The sequence below is a fragment of the Oncorhynchus kisutch genome, linkage group LG2, assembly GCF_002021735.2.
Source record: "Oncorhynchus kisutch isolate 150728-3 linkage group LG2, Okis_V2, whole genome shotgun sequence".
NCBI classification, from domain to species: domain Eukaryota; kingdom Metazoa; phylum Chordata; class Actinopteri; order Salmoniformes; family Salmonidae; genus Oncorhynchus; species Oncorhynchus kisutch.
The window spans coordinates 70,146,916-70,166,545 of NC_034175.2; the positions used below are offsets into that span (position 1 = coordinate 70,146,916).

Here is a 19,630-nt window from a genome sequence, read left to right on the forward strand (position 1 = left end):
GTAAAATGAGGGTATTATGAGGGGTACATGGAAGGGTATTATGAATATGAGGGGTATTATGGGGGGTACATGGAAGGGTATTATGAGGGGTATTATGGGGGGTATATAGATGGGTATTATGAGGGGTACATGGAAGGATATTATGAGGGGTATTATGAGGGGTTTATAGAGGGGTATAATGAGGGGTATTTGGAGGGGTAATATAAGGGGCATTATGAAGGGTACATGGAGGGGTATTATGAGGGGTACATGGTGGGGTATTATGAGGGGAACATGGAGGGGTATTATGGGGGGTATTATGAGGGGTGTTATGAGGGGTACATGGAAGGGTTTCATGGGGGGTATTATGAGGGGTATATGGAAGGGTTTCATGGGGGATATTATGAGGGGTATTATGAGGAGTATTTGGAGGGGTATTTTGTGGGGTACTATGAAGGGTACATGGAGAAGTATATGTTGGGTTAAATGGAGGGGTATTATGAAGGTTACATGGAGGGGTGTTATGAGGGGTGTATGGAAGGGTATTATGAGGGGTGCATGGAAGGGTATTTTTGGGCTATTTGGAGGGGTATTATGAGGGGTACATGGAGATATATTATGAGGGGTATATGGAAGGGTTTAATCACAGGTATATGGGAGGGTTACATGAGGGTTACATGGAGAGGTATTATGAGGGGAATATGGGGGGGGTATATTGTGGGGTATATGAAAGGGTATTATGAGGGGTACATGGAAGGGTATTATGAGGGGTACATGGAAGGGTGTTATGAGGGGTATATGGGGGGGTATATTGTGGGGTTCCTTTGAGGCTTATTATGAAGGGTACATGGAGCGGTATTATGAGGGGAATATGGGGGGGTATATTGTGGGGTATATGGAAGGATATTATGAGGGGTACACGGAAGGGGTATTATGAGGGGTACATGGAAGAATATTATGAGGGGTACACGGAAGGGGTATTATCAGGGGTACATTGAGAGGTATGTGGTGGGGTACATGAAGGGGTATTATGAGGGGTACATGAAAGGGTATTATGAGGGGTACATGTAAGGGTATTATGTGGGGTACATGGAGGGGTATTATGAGGGGTATATGGCACGGTCCATGGAAGTGTATTATGAAGGGTATTATGAGGGGTACATTGAGAGGTATGTGGTGGGGTACATGAAGGGGTATTATGAGGGGTACATGGAAGGATATTATGAGGGGTACACGGAAGGGGTATTATAAGGGATACATGGAAGGGTATTATAAGGGGTACATGAATGGTATTATGGGGGGTACATGGAAGGGTATTATGAGGGGTACATGTAAGGGTATTATGATGGGTACATGGAAGGGTATTATGAGGGGTATAGGGCACGGTACATGGAAGTGTATTATGAAGGGGTATTATGAGGGGTACATGGAAGGATATTTTGAAAACACGGTATAAGTGGAAGGATAAATGAAAGACCACCCAATCTTCCACTAACAAATATATTATTTTATTATTTAGGTATTTTTGGGGTTGGAACTCCGAACTTCTTGCATTTCATCACATTATGCCATGAGGATGAGAAAAAATGCTGCAGTTTCAAAACTAATTTCCTGCTACTGTACACATTTTGCCATGAGGCTGAGAGAAAATGCAGTTTTAAAGTATCTGTCCAGTGAAAACTTTAATAGTTAATATTCTGATAATTAATACCCAAATAATTGACTCACCCTATACTCATGTTTATGTCCAAAACATAAATTGCAAAAAAAAAATGCTTTTGCATGTTGTTTCCTCATAGAGGATGATGTCCTGAGGAGGATGAGCTGGCCAATCAGCGGTCTACTCACATTCAATTTTTTTACTGACATATATACGCCCACACCATTCTGTTGTTAAGATACGCCCACACCATTCCAACACTGAATAGCTGCTTTTTAACTTTTTAACATACTTCATTAACATTTTTGGGAAGGAAAACTATTTCATTCAGATTATAATTAATTATTGGCCATTTTTCATGGAAATCTGGAAACATTGGACAATTCCTTTAAAGGTTGACTTTGGGTAAAACTTTGGCTACAGAACTGCCATTTATTACTGATCTCTACAGCTTCCGTCCAAAAACAAATCCTCTGAAATGACATCATATTCCCCCCATCCCCCATGGCCATTTTGCCTATGTTCACAAACTTGCTTGTTACAACTTGCACACTACATACTTTTATTATGCAGTGAAGACCTACCTATGTCAGAAAAATGATTGTGTTTTGTTTGTATGTGTTAGTTCAAAGCTTAGACCTCTCGTTTGTCATCCGCAAGTCTATCAAGAATTTGAGACCATTGCGCAAGCACACTTCCAACACGTGTACACATATGACGTTCATTTAAAACTGTTCAAAAAAGGATTTCAAACATTTGCTCTAAACATGTTTCCAGTCTTCAAAAGTTAATCTTGAACTCTCCCGTTCAGAAAGCTAACCAGTTTTGAAAAATATCTTTAATTCCCTCCACAATCTTTTCTTCTTCATGGTTACAGTCCAACTTCTCTGAGACAGAATGTCTGTTTGCAATTGCTCACTTTAATCAACATTCAACCACACTCCATTATAAGTCGCCATTTTCCATATAAAAATCTCAATTAAATCCAGTTACACTGCTTATTATAGATGAGGGCATAGAGGGCGATATATGATTACTATGCTGAAAACAAATGTTGGAATATTATCTACAATGCATTTACACTTTTCAAAAATAGCTTTTTCAATTGTGCAAAATAACATATTAAATCATTGGCTGTCTCTAGAGTTTTACTCAGCAGCACATCAGCCTATTCAGAAGCTGGTCTCTGTCACCACATTGCATACTTCACTTTTCATAACATTTCAATCTAATTGCAAATCGAAAGTCTCGTTCTGATTCAACCAAGTTTGATGGGTTCTTGAAATGACAAAGTTCTAAATACAGGGATTTGTTGCTGCTATTCTAAGGACTAATAAACGCTTTGGAAAAATAGGATGGCCTTTCTACTCACAATGACATAAAGTGGCTAAAACCTCAACTGTACCCCATACTTAACTCAACATAACCATTCAATGATAACCATACCCTAAAACATTTCTCAAAAGCAGAGTTGACTCGTTTTTCACTTAGTTGCGGGAATTTGAGAACTATTCCGCTGCTTTGACAGGATTGAATTAGAATGTTCTTCTCCCTAGGTTGGCATCATTAATGTTCTGTGGGAACATGAGTTCAAGTTCTCTGTGCCTCGTTTCATGTGGACAAATGTGATAACCTTGGCCTCCACCCTGAGCAGAGACCAGACAGAGAAACGACTAGTGGGACTAGTACTCTGAAATCCAATAGAATGTAAGGGACATAACTTTCCTCTGGGGGGGATTCGTGACCAGTCGTCCATTTTGAAGAGGCATTAGATCAGGGGCCCTACATAAAATATGTCGCCTTTCGAGAATATTAGGTTTAGGTCCTCCTCTGGCCAGGCTTTGTAGATGAACACCTATTCCTATAATACCTAAAGTAGTCCCATGTTTTACTGGAAGATATGCCTCTATTGTAACAGTATTGTCATAATGGTAATTAACTCAACATAAAATGTGCAGACATGTTGAACATGATTACGCTTCATACATGCTCAGATGTGAGAGGCTTCTGTTCATTTCACCACAAGGGGGAAACAAACTCCAATCGAGCATTTAGCTAGAAGTCAAAAAGATTGACTTGACAGCACACTAAAATCAGGGGCCACTCAAGGGCCACAAAGGTCCTTTCAGTAGCCTGTTTTATGTATTTTGCTCTCATGACATCATAATATAAAAAAAATCTGTAAAAGAAGACACGACATCACTAAAACAATAACACTCAAGTGTTTCAGCTTTGGGTTTTAAGTGTTGGCCACCTAGTCTGTACAGGCTACCTATACACTTAGAAAAAAAGGTGCTATCTAGAACCTAAAAGGGTTCCTTGGCTGTCCCCATTGGGGAACCCTTTGTATAACCCTATTGGTTCCCGCTAGAACCCCTTTGGTTCCCTTTTGAGTTCCATGTAGAACCATTTGCACAGAGGATTCAACATGGAACCCAAAAAAGTTCTACCTGGAACCAAAAAGGGTTCTCCATGGGAACAGCCGAAGAACCCTTTTGAACCCTTTTCTCGAAGAGCATAGAGAGCTCTAATGACTCAGTGAATCCAACACCATTTGCCCCTTATCCGGCTCCTCTCCTCACATCTGCCCTGCATTAGAATGCAAGCTGTGTTCCCTCCAAGACGTGTGGTGTTGAAATAGTCTCGGCAGATGTAGAATACAGAGGAAAAAACAGCTGCTTGTTGGTGACAAGAGAGGTGAGGAATAAAGTTAGTCCTGAGGCACTCCTTTTCTCTCACAGAGCTTTCATCTGACACCTTAGAGGAACATGTAACATCATTGGCATTTCACTAACATATGTTCATACAGGACACTACAGAATCTTACTGAGAGTTTATTTTCCCGTTTAGGATAATCCACACTATGAAGTTACTCTCACCTCTTTTCAACCTTTCCAAAGTTGGAACGAATCTCAGAGAGCCTACCGGCTGAGGTCTTTCCCAATCATCCTTTAAACAAATCTATCTTGCGTGTTCCATGCCGTCACTCTGTCCTCAGCTGCTATCCATTAGAATGCAATACAAAGAAAAACCCCAAACAAGGTAACGGTGCACTTCATATTGCCTTGCTATTTACTTTGGCAAAAACAGATCCATCGTAATAAAGAAACAAATTGTTATCTGTACGTCCAACACTTCTCATTAGCGGAACACTTCAGAACTACCATAACTAAGTAAATCCAACACTTCTCATTAGCAGAACACTTCAGAACTACCATAACTAAGTAAATCCAACACTTCTCATTAGCAGAACACTTCAGAACTACCATAACTAAGTAAATCCAACACTTCTCATTAGCAGAACACTTCAGAACTACCATAACTAAGTAAATCCAACACTTCTCATTAGCAGAACACTTCAGAACTACCATAACTAAGTAAATCCAACACTTCTCATTAGCAGAACACTTCAGAACTACCATAACTAAGTAAATCCAACACTTCTCATTAGCAGAACACTTCAGAACTACCATAACTAAGTAAATCCAACACTTCTCATTAGCAGAACACTTCAGAACTACCATAACTAAGTAAATCCAACACTTCTCATTAGCAGAACACTTCAGAACTACCATAACTAAGTAAATCCAACACTTCTCATTAGCAGAACACTTCAGAACTACCATAACTAAGTAAATCCAACACTTCTCATTAGCAGAACACTTCAGAACTACCATAACTAAGTAAATCCAACACTTCTCATTAGCAGAACACTTCAGAACTACCATAACTAAGTAAATCCAACACTTCTCATTAGCAGAACACTTCAGAACTACCATAACTAAGTAAATCCAACACTTCTCATTAGCAGAACACCTCAGAACTACCATAACTAAGTAAATCCAACACTTCTCATTAGCAGAACACTTCAGAACTACCATAACTAAGTAAATCCAACAACTTGAAACAAATTAAGCTCTTCACAGATAAGTGTAAAAATTCAACACCAGAGAAGTCCTAGTCCAACAAGCTCATGTTAAAAGTTCAACTCAGCGTGCAACCAGCACCCACACTCTTAACGCTATACCAATCAACTTTAATTAAGTAATCATTAATATAAACAAGCAGTGAGGTACTTACCACTGTTTCCATCCTGGCATTTCACAAACAAAACTTGAGTCACAGAGACAACCAGAAAAAGGCAAATCCTTGAATACACAAAGCTCATCATGTCTATAGGAAAGACATGGGCTCTCCTTGTGCGCAAAGTGAGGTGAAAATGTACAGGGTATCACTGTACCATGTACACAGAGAACACTACCAGTAAAGCAGCGAGTAAGACAGACCCAACCCAGACTGCACCAGTGCTTTTTTTGTGGGGAAGAGTTAAAGCTTTAAATGAGAAGAACGCTGGCAACCCTAATTTTCCTCCCCCTCTTGTCAGCCCTCTCTCATAACCATCCACTCACAGGCATTTGTGGTTTTGTGAAAACTACACCCTTGTTTACAAGTTCCCATTATTCTACTGATTCTTGTGTGTTACTTTTTGTTCTCAGTCTAAAACAATTGAGATCAGAATTAGAGCAACGATAGGAAGAAACAGATAAGAAAAGCTTAGTTTGTCACTGATTTGATTTACCCCACCCCCTCCCTGGACTGGTTGCTAAGCAGGTCTGTTGAAGTACTGTTTTATGGGTTGAAAGGCAAGTTTTTATTAGAAGAATAAGAATACATGTTATGGCCCAAAGTCTCTGTGGAAAGGTGATGGGGAACCTGAACTGCTGGTGTAGTTGAAGTTGGGAGTGAGAGTGGGGGGGGGGTCAGATTTATAAGTGATGAATCAATGTATTAATTATTAATTATTATTAATGTATTAATTAATTAATTATTTCCATATTTGTTCTTTATCATGATGATTGCGAACATACTCTGATGTACAACAACAACATTGGGAAGTATTACACTGGAGAGACAAAGCATCATTGGGATTATGGGTTGATAACAGTAGCCATGTTGGTAAGAACAACCAGGTTGAAATGTTAGCCAGGACTCAATCGTTTAAGTAACCATCCAGTGAAAATCTCACTTGTAAATATTTGTATTCTGTTATGAATTCTCAGTTGGTAGAGCAGCTCAGTTGGTAGAACATGGCTCTTGCATTGCCAGGATAGTGGGTACAAATCCCAATCACCACCCACCCTTACTTAAAAAAGATATGCATGACAGTAAGTCGCATATGTTACAGTATTATACACTGAACAAAAATATAAATGCAACAATTTTACTGAGTTACAGTTCATATAAGGAAATTCATTAGGCCCTATAAATTTCACATGACTGGGAATACAGATTTGCATCTGTTGGTCACAGATACCTTACAAAAGTTAGGGGCGTGGATCAGAAAACCAGTCTGTATCTTGAGACATAGAGCCGAGCATTATTATGCATTATTATGCTGAAACATGAGGTGAAGGCAGTAGAATAATGGCACGACAATGGGCCACAGGATCTCATCGCAGCATCGCTGTGTATTCAAATTGCCATTGATTAAATGCAATTGTGTTCCTTGTCCGTAGCTTATGCCTGCCATACCATTACCCCACCGCCACCATGGGGCACCCAAAAAACGCCATACTGCCTGGTACAGTTGAAACCGGTAATCATCCGTAAAGAGCACACTTCTCCAGCATGCCAGTGGTCAGCAAAGGTGCCCACTGAAGTCAGATACGACTCCAAACTGCAGTCAGTTCAATACTCTGGTGAGGGTAATGAGCACGCAGATGAGCTTCCCTGAGACGGTTTCTGACAGTTTGTGCAGAAATTCTTTGGTTGTGCAAACCGACAGATTCATTATCTGTTCAGGTGGCAGGTCTTAGACAATCCCGCAGGTGAAGAAGCCAGATGTGGTGGTCTTGGGCTTGCGTGGTTACATCTGGTCTGCAGTTGTGAGGCTGTTTTGAAATTAACATTATCTTCTATGGCAACAGCTCTGGTGGACATTCGTGCAGTCAGCATCCCAATTGCACGCTCCCTCAAAACTTGAGACATCTGTGGCATTGTGCTGTGTGTCAAAACTGCACATTTTAGAGTGGCCTTTTATTGTCCCAAGCACAAATCAAATCAAATGTTATTGGTCACATGCACATGGTTAGCAGATGTTATTGTGAGTGTGGCAAAATGCTTGTGCTTCTATATCCGACAGTGCAGCAATATCTAACATGTAATCTGACAATTCCACAACAACTACCGCATACACACACATCTAAGTAAAGGAATGGATTAAGAATATATACATAAATATATGGATGAGCAATGACAGAGCGGCATAGACAAGATGCAATAGATGGTATAAAATACAATATAAACATATGAGATAAGTGATGCAAGATACGCAAACATTATTAAAGTGGCATTATTAAAGTGACTAGTTGTCACGCTCTGACCTTAGAGATCCTTTTTATGTCTCTATTTTGGTTTGGTCAGGGCGTGAGTTCGGGTGGGCATTCTATGTTTTGTGTTCTATGTTTTCTATTTCTTTGTGTTTGGCCGGGTATGGTTCTCAATTAGGGACAGCTGTCTATCGTTGTCTCTGATTGGGAACCATACTTAGGCGCCATTTTTTCCCACCTGTGTTTGTTGGAGGTTGACTCTGTTTAGAGCACTTTGCTTTTGAGCTTCATGGTTTGGTTTTGTAGTGTTTGGTGTCATTTTGATAAAAATAAAGAATGAACGCTAACCACGCTGCACCTTGGTTCTCTCCTTTCATCAATCGTGACACTAGTAATCCATTTATTAAAGTAGCCAATGATTTCAAGTCTGTATGTAGGCAGCAGCCACTCTGTGTTAGTGATGGCTGTTTAACAGTCTGATGGTCTTGAGATTGAAAAACAGCTTCTGTCTCTCAGTCCCAGCATTGATGCAGCTGTACTGACTTCGCCTTTTGGATGATAGCGTGGTGTTGTCCTTTATGATCTTTCTGGCCTTCCTGTGACATCGGGTGGTGTAGGTGTCCTGGAGGGCAGATACTTTGACCCTGGTGATGGGTTGTGCAGACCGCACTACCCCCTGGAGAGCCTTGCGGTTGTGGGCGGTGCAGTTGCCGTACCAGGTGGTGATACTGCCCGACAGGATACTCTCAATTGTGCATCTGTAAAAGTTTGTGGGTTTTAGGTGACAAGCCTAATTTATTCAGCCTCCTGAGGTTGAAGAGGCGCATTTGAGCCTTCTTCACCTCACTGTGTGGGTGGACCATTTCAGTTTCTCCATGATGTGTGTGCCAAGGAACTTAAAACTTTCCACCTTCTCCACTACTGTCCCGTCGATGTGGATAGGGGGTTGCTCCCTCTGCTGTTTCCTGAAGTCCACAATCATCTCTTTTGTTTTGTTGATGCTGAGTGAGAGATTGTTTCCTGACACCACACTCCTAGTGCCCTCACCTCCTCCCTGTAGGCTGTCTCGTCATTGTTGGCAAGCCCACTACTGCTGTGTCGTCTGCAAACTTGATGATTGAGTTGGAGGCGTGCATGGCCACACCAGTCATGGATGAATAAGGAGTACAGGAAGGTGCTGAGCATGCACCCTTGAGGGGTACCAGTGATGAGCATCAGCGAAGTGGAGGTGTTGTTTCCTACCTTCACCACCTGGGGGTGGCCCGTCAGGAGGTACAGGGCCCAATTGCACAGGGAGGGGCAGAGACCAAGGGCCTCAAGCTTAATGTTGAGCTTGGAGGGTACTATGGTGTTAAATGCTGAGCTATAGTCAATGTACAGCATTCTTACATAGGTATTCCTCTTGTCCAGATGGGATAGGGAAATGTGCAGTGTAATGGCGATTTCATCGTCTGTGGACCTATTGGGGCGGTAAGCAAATTGAAGTGGGTCTAGGGTGACAGGTAAGGTGGAGGTGATATGATCCTTGATTAGTCTCTCAAAGCACTTCATGATGACAGACATGAGTGCTATGGGGCGATAGTCATTTATTTCAGTTACTTTTGCCTTCTTGGGTACAGGAACAATGGTGGAAATCTTGAAGCATGTGGGGACAGCAGCAGGGGTAGGGAGTGATTGAATATGTCCTGTAAACACACCATCCAGCTGGTCTGCACATGCTCTGAGGACGCGGCTAGGGATGTCGTCTGGGCCGGAAGCCTTATGAGGGTTAACACATTTAAATGTCTTACTCACTTTTGTCATGGAGAAGGAGAGCCCATAGTCTTTGGTAGTGGGCTGTATTATCCTCAAAGCGGGCAAAGAAATAGTTTTGTTTGTCTGGAAGCAAGACGTCGGTGTCCGTGTCGTGGCTGGTTTTCCTTTTGTAGTCCGTGATTGTCTGTAGACCCTGCCACATACGTCTCGAAGTCTGAGCCTTTGAATTGCGACTTTGAATTGTGATTTCGCTTGTTTGATTGCCTTGCGGAGGGAATAACTACACTGTTTCTATTCAGCCATTTTCCCAGTCACTTTTCCATGGTTAAATGCGGTGGTTTGTGGTTTCAGTTTTATGCGAATGCCGCCATCTATCCACAGTTTCTGATTAGGGAATGTTTTAATAGTCTCAGTAGGTACAACATCGCCAATACACTTCCTTATTAATTCACTCACCGAATCAGCGTATACCTCAATATTATTCTCTGAGGCTAACCAGAACATGTCCCAGTCCGCCTGATCAAGGTGGACCTTTTAATGATCATGCTGTTTAATCAGCTTCTTGATATGCCACACCTGTCATTTGGATGGATTATCTTGGTGAAGGATAAATACTCACTAACAGGGATGTAAACAAATTTGTGCACACAATTTGTGTTGAATAAGCTTTTTGTGCATATGAAACATTTCTGGGATCTTCTGTTACAGCTCCTGAAACATAGGACCAAAGCTGTGTTCGAATACTCATACTAACCGCACTAACCATACTATTTGTGATGTGAATTGAGTATATAGTATGCTTATTGGTCATATAATGGATATAGTTAGCATGCCAAAGATTCCCGGATGTCGTACTAAATTCGCCAAAATATGAAGTATACACACAGAGGAAACTATTTCCGTACTTTAGGGCCTATTATGCAATTCTTCAGGAAATGGGCGTGTCTTCACATCTTTTTCAGATTTGAAGAAAATGGGAAAAAATATGCAACCGAAGTACAACGAGAGCGGATAGAAATTCATTGGGGCGGCAAGTAGCCTAGTGGTTAGAGCGTTGGACTAGTAACTGAAAGGATACAAGATCAAATCCCTGAGCTGACAAGGAAAAACATCTGTCGTTCTACCACTGAACAAGGCAGTTAACTGACTGTTCCTAGGCCATCATTGAAAATAAGAATTTGTTCTTAACTGACTTCAAAAATTGGATTGACAAATGTTGATCAATGTAGTTACCTTACACGTTATGTTGGCTGACAATTTGTTAGCTACTCTGTTTTTACGAACCACATAGAATATCATTACAACAGTATGTACCAGTATGTTAGCTAACTACCTAACGTTAGTTGGCTACTTATACATCACATTTTCCAGTATATTAACTATAGGCTGTCAAACGTACTACCCAACGTTTATTGACTTGGTTATTCCTGTCATTCTTAGCAAAATGGTAAATGGCGCTCTTAAATTCGCTCTGGCTATCTACTCCGATTTCAGAGAGGATTGATTGTGCCAGAGTGCAGCATAATTAATTTACAAGCTCTCAACACCCGTTGAATATGGCCAGTGTCAATAAACGTTTGCAAAAAGGGTACTTAAATTGTTACCAGCAGCACAGTTACAGTCACCAATGGATAACATTGGTTAACATGAAAATAGCCTAACCAGCTCTGCTAGGGCGAGTAAACGGTCAGAGTGGTCTCATTTGTGTCTGGAAGTAGCTAGCCAATGTTAGCTTGGGTCTTTGACTGCCGTTGTAAATTCAGAATGCTCAAATCAACCCCACTCCTCAGCCCGAGTGTCCAGTGTGCGCTCTGAGAGTGAAATAAATGGACTGAAAATGCTCTGAATTTAGGAACGCACTCTGCCACTCCAGATTGAATTTAACAACACACCCGAAGTTGTAAAATGTCTAACTAGTAAATTGTTATGCTAACTAGCTAGCACGAGGTTGCATAGCAACAGCATCAACTTCCAGAAGACAGGCGAAGATCTAGTATGCTCAACTGAAAGGATCCCATTTGTTTACAGTATACTAAAATTAACTAATAGTACAGTTGAAGTCAGAAGTCATTAAAAGTCGTTTTCAACAACTCCACAAATGTATTGTTGAGTTGGTAAGTTGGTTAGGACATCTTCTTCGTGCATGACAATTCATTTTTCCAACAACTGTTTACAGACAGATTTTTCACTTCTAATTCACTAGAATTAGTGGGTCAGAAGTTTACATCACTAAGTTGACTAACTTTAAACAGCTTGGAACATTCCAGAAAATTATGTCATGGCTTTAGAAGCTTCTGATAGGCTAATTGACATAATTTGAGTCAATTGGAGGTGTACCTGTGGATGTATTTCAAGGCCTACCTTCAAACTCAGTGCCTCTTTGCTTGACGTCATGGGAAAATCTAAATAAATCAGCCAAGACCTTGTGGACCTCCACAAGTCTGGTTCATCTTTGGGAGCAATTTCCAAATGCCTGAATGTACAACATTCATCTGTACAAACAATAGTACACAAGTATAAACACCATGGGACCAGGCAGCAGTCATACCGCTCAGGAAGGAGATGCGTTCTGTCTCCTAGAGATGAGTGTACTTTGGTGCAAAAAGTGCAAATCAATCCCAGAACAACAGCAAAGGACCCTGTGAAGATGCTGGAGGAAACAGGTACAAAAGTATCTATTTCCACAGTAAAACGAGACCTATATCGACATAACATGAAAGGCCGCTCAGCAAGGAAGAAGCCACTGCTCCAAAACCGCCATATAAAATCCAGACTACAGTTTGCAACTGCACATGGGGACAAAGATCATACTTTTTGGAGAAATGTCCTCTGGTCTGATGAAACAAAAATAGAACTGTTTGGCCATAATGACCACCGTTATGTTTGGAGGAAAAAGGGGGAGGCTTGCAAGCCGCAGAACACCATCCCAAACCTGAAGCATGGGGGTGGCAGAATCATGTTGTGGGTGTGCTTTGCTGCAGGAGGGATTGGTGCACTTCACAAAATAGATGGCATCATGAGGTAGGAAAATGATGTAGGTATATTGAAGCAACATCTCAAGGTATCAGTCAGGAAGTTACAGCTTGGTTTGAGTTTGAGTTTATTTTTATTTTTACAGGGACAGTGCACATTAATCAACATTTCAGTAAAAGTGTCGGTTTTAGCCAACCGGCTAATTTTCAACCGCAGTCCCTGGGCAGGTTATTAAAAACAATTACAATATAGACAATAGCAACATAGAACAAGCAAGACATAGCAACATAGGACAAGCAAGACATAGCATACAGACAGAGCAACATAGGACAAGCAAGACGTAGCATACAGACAGAGCAGCATAAAACAAAAAGCAGCAAGACAAAATTCATAAAAGCAACAAAGTGTTTCCACACCTCACAAGCTACAGACAACAGACAACATGGAGAGTGGCAACACACAGCTAGGGACCATGTTCACAAATCTGATTGACCTTTAGCCATGTCTTCAAGCATTTTGTGAAAGTGTGATATGTGGTGCAGTTATGTGTGTCTGATGGCAGTGTATTCCAGACATGGGAAGCTCTCACAGAGAATGCAGATTTACTAAAGGTGCTTTTCCTTAGGGGAACTATACAGTCACCTCTCATCAAATCAAATCAAATCAAATTTATTTATATAGCCCTTCGTACATCAGCTGATATCTCAAAGTGCTGTACAGAAACCCAGCCTAAAACCCCAAACAGCAAGCAATGCAGGTGTAGAAGCACGGTGGCTAGGAAAAACTCCCTAGAAAGGCCAATACCTAGGAAGAAACCTAGAGAGGAACCAGGCTATGTGGGGTGGCCAGTCCTCTTCTGGCTGTGCCGGGTGGAGATTATAACAGAACATGGCCAAGATGTTCAAATGTTCATAAATGACCAGCATAATCGAATAATAATAAGGCAGAACAGTTGAAACTAGAGCAGCAGCACAGTCAGGTGGAAGTTGAAACTGGAGCAGCAGCATGGCCAGGTGGACTGGGGACAGCAAGGAGTCATCATGTCAGGTAGTCCTGGGGCATGGTCCTAGGGCTCAGGTCCTCCGAGAGAGAGAAAGAAAGAGAGAAGGAGAGAATTAGAGAACGCACACTTAGATTCACACAGGACACCGAATAGGACAGGAGAAGTACTACAGATATAACAAACTGACCCCAGCCCCCCGACACATAAACTACTGCAGCATAAATACTGGAGGCTGAGACAGGAGGGGTCAGGAGACACTGTGGCCCCATCCGAGGACACCCCCGGACAGGGCCAAACAGGAAGGATATAACCCCACCCACTTTGCCAAAGCACAGCCCCCACACCACTAGAGGGATATCTTCAACCACAAACTTACCATCCTGAGACAAGGCTGAGTATAGCCCACAAAGATCTCCGCCACGGCACAACCCAAGGGGGGGGGGGGGGGGCGCCAACCCAGACAGGATGACCACAACAGTGAATCAACCCACTCAGGTGACGCACCCCCTCCAGGGACGGCATGAGAGAGCCCCAGCAAGCCAGTGACTCAGCCCCTGTAATAGGGTTAGAGGCAGAGAATCCCAGTGGAAAGAGGGGAACCGGCCAGGCAGAGACAGCAAGGGCGGTTCGTTGCTCCAGAGCCTTTCCGTTCACCTTCCTACTCCTGGGCCAGACTACACTCAATCATATGACCCACTGAAGAGATGAGTCTTCAGTAAAGACTTAAATGTTGAGACCGAGTTTGCGTCTCTGACATGGGTAGGCAGACCGTTCCATAAAAATGGAGCTCTATAGGAGAAAGCCCTGCCTCCAGCTGTTTGCTTAGAAATTCTAGGGACAATTAGGAGGCCTGCGTCTTGTGACCGTAGCGTACGTGTAGGTATGTACGGCAGGACCAAATCAGAGAGATAGGTAGGAGCAAGCCCATGTAATGCTTTGTAGGTTAGCAGTAAAACCTTGAAATCAGCCCTTGCTTTGACAGGAAGCCAGTGTAGAGAGGCTAGCACTGGAGTAATATGATCAAATTTTTTGGTTCTAGTCAGGATTCTAGCAGCCGTATTTAGCACTAACTGAAGTTTATTTAGTGCTTTATCCGGGTAGCCGGAAAATAGAGCATTGCAGTAGTCTAACCTAGAAGTGACAAAAGCATGGATTAATTTTTCTGCATCATTTTTGGACAGAAAGTTTCTGATTTTTGCAATGTTACGTAGATGGAAAAAAGCTGTCCTCGAAATGGTCTTGATATGTTCTTCAAAAGAGAGATCAGGGTCCAGAGTAACGCCGAGGTCCTTCACAGTTTTATTTGAGACGACTGTACAACCATTAAGATTAATTGTCAGATTCAACAGAAGATCTCTTTGTTTCTTGGGACCTAGAACAAGCATCTCTGTTTTGTCCGAGTTTAATAGTAGAAAGTTTGCAGCCATCCACTTCCTTATGTCTGAAACACATGCTTCTAGCGAGGGCAATTTTGGGGCTTCACCATGTTTCATTGAAATGTACAGCTGTGTGTCATCCGCATAGCAGTGAAAGTTTACATTATGTTTTCGAATAACATCCCCAAGAGGTAAAATATATAGTGAAAACAATAGTGGTCCTAAAACGGAACCTTGAGGAACACCGAAATTTACAGTTGATTTGTCAGAGGACAAACCATTCACAGAGACAAACTAATATCTTTCCGACAGATAAGATCTAAACCAGGCCAGAACATGTCCGTGTAGACCAATTTGGGTTTCCAATCTCTCCAAAAGAATGTGGTGATCGATGGTATCAAAAGCAGCACTAAGGTCTAGGAGCACGAGGACAGATGCAGAGCCTCGGTCCGATGCCATTAAAATGTCATTTACCACCTTCACAAGTGCCGTCTCAGTGCTATGATGGGGTCTAAAACCAGACTGAAGCATTTCGTATACATTGTTTGTCTTCAGGAAGGCAGTGAGTTGCTGCGCAACAGCCTTCTCTAAAATTTTTGAGAGGAATGGAAGATTCGACATAGGCCGATAGTTTTTTATATTTTCTGGGTCAAGGTTTGACTTTTTCAAGAGAGGCTTTATTACTGCCACTTTTAGTGAGTTTGGTACACATCCAGTGGATAGAGAGCCGTTTATTATGTTCAACATAGGAGGGCCAAGCACAGGAAGCAGCTCTTTCAGTAGTTTAGTTGGAATAGGGTCCAGTATGCAGCTTGAAGGTTTAGAGGCCATGATTATTTTCATCATTGTGTCAAGAGATATAGTACTAAAACACTTGAGCGTCTCTCTTGATCCTATGTCCTGGCAGAGTTGTGCAGACTCAGGACAACTGAGGTTTGGAGGAATACGCAGGTTTAAAGAGGAGTCCGTAATTTGCTTTCTAATAATCATAATCTTTTCCTCAAAGAAGTTCATGAATTTATCACTGCTAAAGTGAAAGTCATCCTCTCTTGGGGAATGCTGCTTTTTAGTTAGCTTTGCGACAGTATTAAAAAGGAATTTCGGATTGTTCTTATTTTCCTCAATTAAGTTAGAAAAATAGGATGATCGAGCAGCAGTAAGGGCTCTACGGTACTGCACGGTGCCGTCCTTCCAAGCTAGTCGGAAGACTTCCAGTTTGGTGTGGCGCCATTTCCGTTCCAATTTTCTGGAAGCTTGCTTCAGAGCTCGGGTATTTTCTGTGTACCAGGGAGCTAGTTTCTTATGAGAATTTTTTTTAGTTTTTAGGGGTGCAACTGCATCTAGGGTATTGCGCAAGGTTAGATTGAGATCCTCAGTTAGGTGGTTAACTAATTTTTGTCCTCTGGTCTCATGGCAGACCTTGTGGATCTGCTGCCATATGTCTGGGTTTTCTGTTTAACAAAAATATTGAGTGGAGGGGGAGCCAGGCCATTGAGGATCTTGAATACAAGACATGCGTCGGTGTATTGCACAAGATTTTCCCAACTCAAGAGCTCATGCTTTCTAAGGATGTGACAATGATGATGGCTATTGGGCTTCCTATCAAGCACTTTGAGAGCCTGTTTGTAGACAGACTGAATAGGTTTTAATGTTGTACAGCAAGCTTGGGCCCAACTAGTCAAGCAGTATGTTAAGTGGGGGAGTATCATAGATTTGAAGTACAGTTTTGCTACCTCTGTAGTCAAACAATTTCGTATAAATCGGAAATTAGCTAGGTTGAATTTGGTTACCTTTTTCACATGCTTTTTAAAAGAGAGGTTGGAATCAAGTATGATGCCAAGGTACTTAAAATCGGATACCACCTGGAGCTTCTCCCCTGACACATAGACATCTGGCTCAGTAGCATCTGTTGCCCTCTTTGTGAAGAACATGCAAACAGTTTTTTTCACATTGAGATGCAAACACGAGTCACTGAGCCACTTTGTAACCTGGACCATTACAGTAGTGAGTTCTTGTGCAGCTTGTTGTTTGCGCTTTGCATGCACATATATCACTGTATCATCTGCATACATTTGAACTTCAGACCCAGTACAGACAGAAGGCAGATCATTAATGTACAGGCTGAACAGGAGGGGCCCCAGTATTGACCCTTGGGGCACGCCCACATCATAGCTACGAGTGGGCGACAGCTCATTGCTCACTCTGACACACTGAGTTCTGCCTTCAAGGTATGATTTCATCCATCTCAAGGCATCAGGGGAAAAGTTGAACTTGGACAATTTTGTGATGAGAATCCCATGGTTAACAGTATCAAAAGCCTTCCTTAGGTCCAGAAACACAGCCCCAACAGCACCCCCTTTGTCCATCTTGGACTTCACATTTTCCAGAAGAAAGCAGTTGGCCATTTCTGTGGAGTGTTTCGCTCTGAAGCCAAACTGCATGGAGTGTAATGTGAAGGGGCTGTTGTTGAGGTGGGCAATCAGTTGTTCTGCTACACACTTTTCAACAACCTTTGACACCACAGGTAATATACTAATGGGCCTGTAGTTACTCACGTTAGCAGGGTCGCCTGATTTAAAGATGGCCGTTATTATGGCCGACTTCCATACCTTTGGAAACACACCGAGACCAATATATGTGTTGGTGACCTTAGTAATGGGGCCAATGAGTGACTCTTTGTAGTTTAAAAAAAAGGTAGAGTCCATCCCAAACACATCTTTGGCTTTAGAGTTCTTTAGTGAGCCAATCACCTTGTTCACCTTTGACTCAGAAACCTCCCTTATGATGAAGACAGGTTGAGTGTCATTCACTAGCACTGAGCCCAAGAAACAAGTGGAGGGGTTCTGTGTCAGTACCCTGACAGAGTCAATAAAGTAGGAATTGAAGGCTATTGCTATTTCGACTGCATCCTGTGTTAGATTGTTATTCACCATGATTTCTAGTCTTTTTGCAGTGTTACTATGGTCTTTCCCTGTTAACTTTTTTAGATTCTCCCATATCAATTTAGAATTTCCCTTTGCTTCACCAATTATGGTCACAAATTGGTCTTCCAAATGGACAATGACCCAAAGCATTCTTCCAAAGTTGTGGCAAAATAGCTTAATGACAACAAAGTCAAGGTGTTGGAGTGGCCATCACAACGCCCTGACCTCAATCCTATAGAAATTTTGTGGGCAGAACTGAAAAACCATGTGCAAGCAAGGAGGCCTACAAACATGATTAAGTTACACCAGCTCTGTCTGGAGGAATGGGCCAAAATTCACCCAACTTAGTGTGGGAAGCTTGTGAAAGGCTACCTGAAACATTTGACCCAAGTTAAACAATTTAAAGGCAATGCTACCAAATACAAATTGAGTGTATGTAAACTTCTGACCCATGTGAGGAAAGAAATAAAAGCTGAAATGAATCATTGTCTCTACCATTATTCTGACATTTCACATTCTCAAAATAAAGTGGTGATCCTAACTGACCTAGGACAGGGACCTTTTACTAGGATAAAATGGCAGGAATCGTGAAAAACTGAGTTTAAATGTATTTGGCTAAGGTGTATGTAAACTTCCGAATTAAATTGTATATAGTGTGTTGTATATACTCATTAAGTAAATAGTATACACTATCTCAGTATTTGCAGTTGAACACAGCTCAACACTCTACATGTTATAGCAGTCCAATGCACTGCATCTCAGTACAAGAGGCTTAACTGCAGTCCCTGGTACAAATCCAGGCTGCATCACATCCGGATGTGATTAGGAGTCCTATAGGGCGGCGCACAATTGGCCCAGGGTCGTCCGGGTTTGGCTGGGGTAGACCGTCATTATAAATAAGAATTTGTTCTTAGCTGACTTGCCTAGTTAAAGGTTAAAATATCTATATACGCAGTGCATTCAGACCCCTTAACTTTTTTTCATATTTTGTTATGTTACAGCCTTATTCCAAAACTGATTAAATAGTTTTTACCCCCTCATCAATCTACACACAACACCCCGTAATGACAAAGCAAAACCTGTTTTTTAGACACTTTTGCAAATGTATTAAATATAAAAACTTAAATATCACATTTACATAAGTATTCAGACCATTTACTTCATACTTTGTTAAAGTACCTTTGGCAGCAATTACAGCCTTGATTCTTCTTGGGTATAATGGTACAAGCTTGACACACCAGTATTTGGGGAGTGTCTCCCATTCTCAAGCTCTGTCAGGTTGGATGGGGAGCGTTGTTGCACAGCTATTTTCAGGTCTCTCCAGAGATGTTCCATCGGGTTCAAGTCCGGGCTCTGGCTGGGCCACTCAAGGACATTCAGAGACTTGTCCCGAAGACACTCCAGCGTTGTCTTGGTTTGTGTGCTTAGGGTCGTTGTCCTGTTAGAAGTTAAACCGTCGTCTGAGCGCTCTGGAGCAGGTTTTCATCAAGGATCTGTCTGTACTTTGCTCCTTTCATCTTTCCGTCGATCTTGACTAGTCTCCCAGGCCCTGCCCCTGAAAAACATCCTCACAGCATGATGCTGCCACCACCATGCTTCATCGTAGGAATGGTGCCAGGTATCCTCCAAAC

General features: G+C 42.0%; 1 protein-coding gene across 2 annotated transcripts in view; it reads right to left on the reverse strand.

The window, feature by feature from the left end:
• The window catches only part of LOC109870806 (collagen alpha-2(V) chain), a 70,697-nt gene extending 64,739 nt beyond the window's left edge, over window positions 1-5,958 (reverse strand). For both annotated transcript variants that reach the window (XR_004204731.1, XM_020461446.2), the window contains exon 1: window positions 5,720-5,958. Coding sequence is in view for 1 of the 2 variants with exons in the window: in XM_020461446.2 (XP_020317035.2) it covers window positions 5,720-5,810 (91 nt within the window). In the remaining variant the exon portion in view is untranslated. The remainder of the gene's footprint in view (window positions 1-5,719) is intronic.
• Between the last annotated feature and the right edge of the window lie 13,672 nt (window positions 5,959-19,630).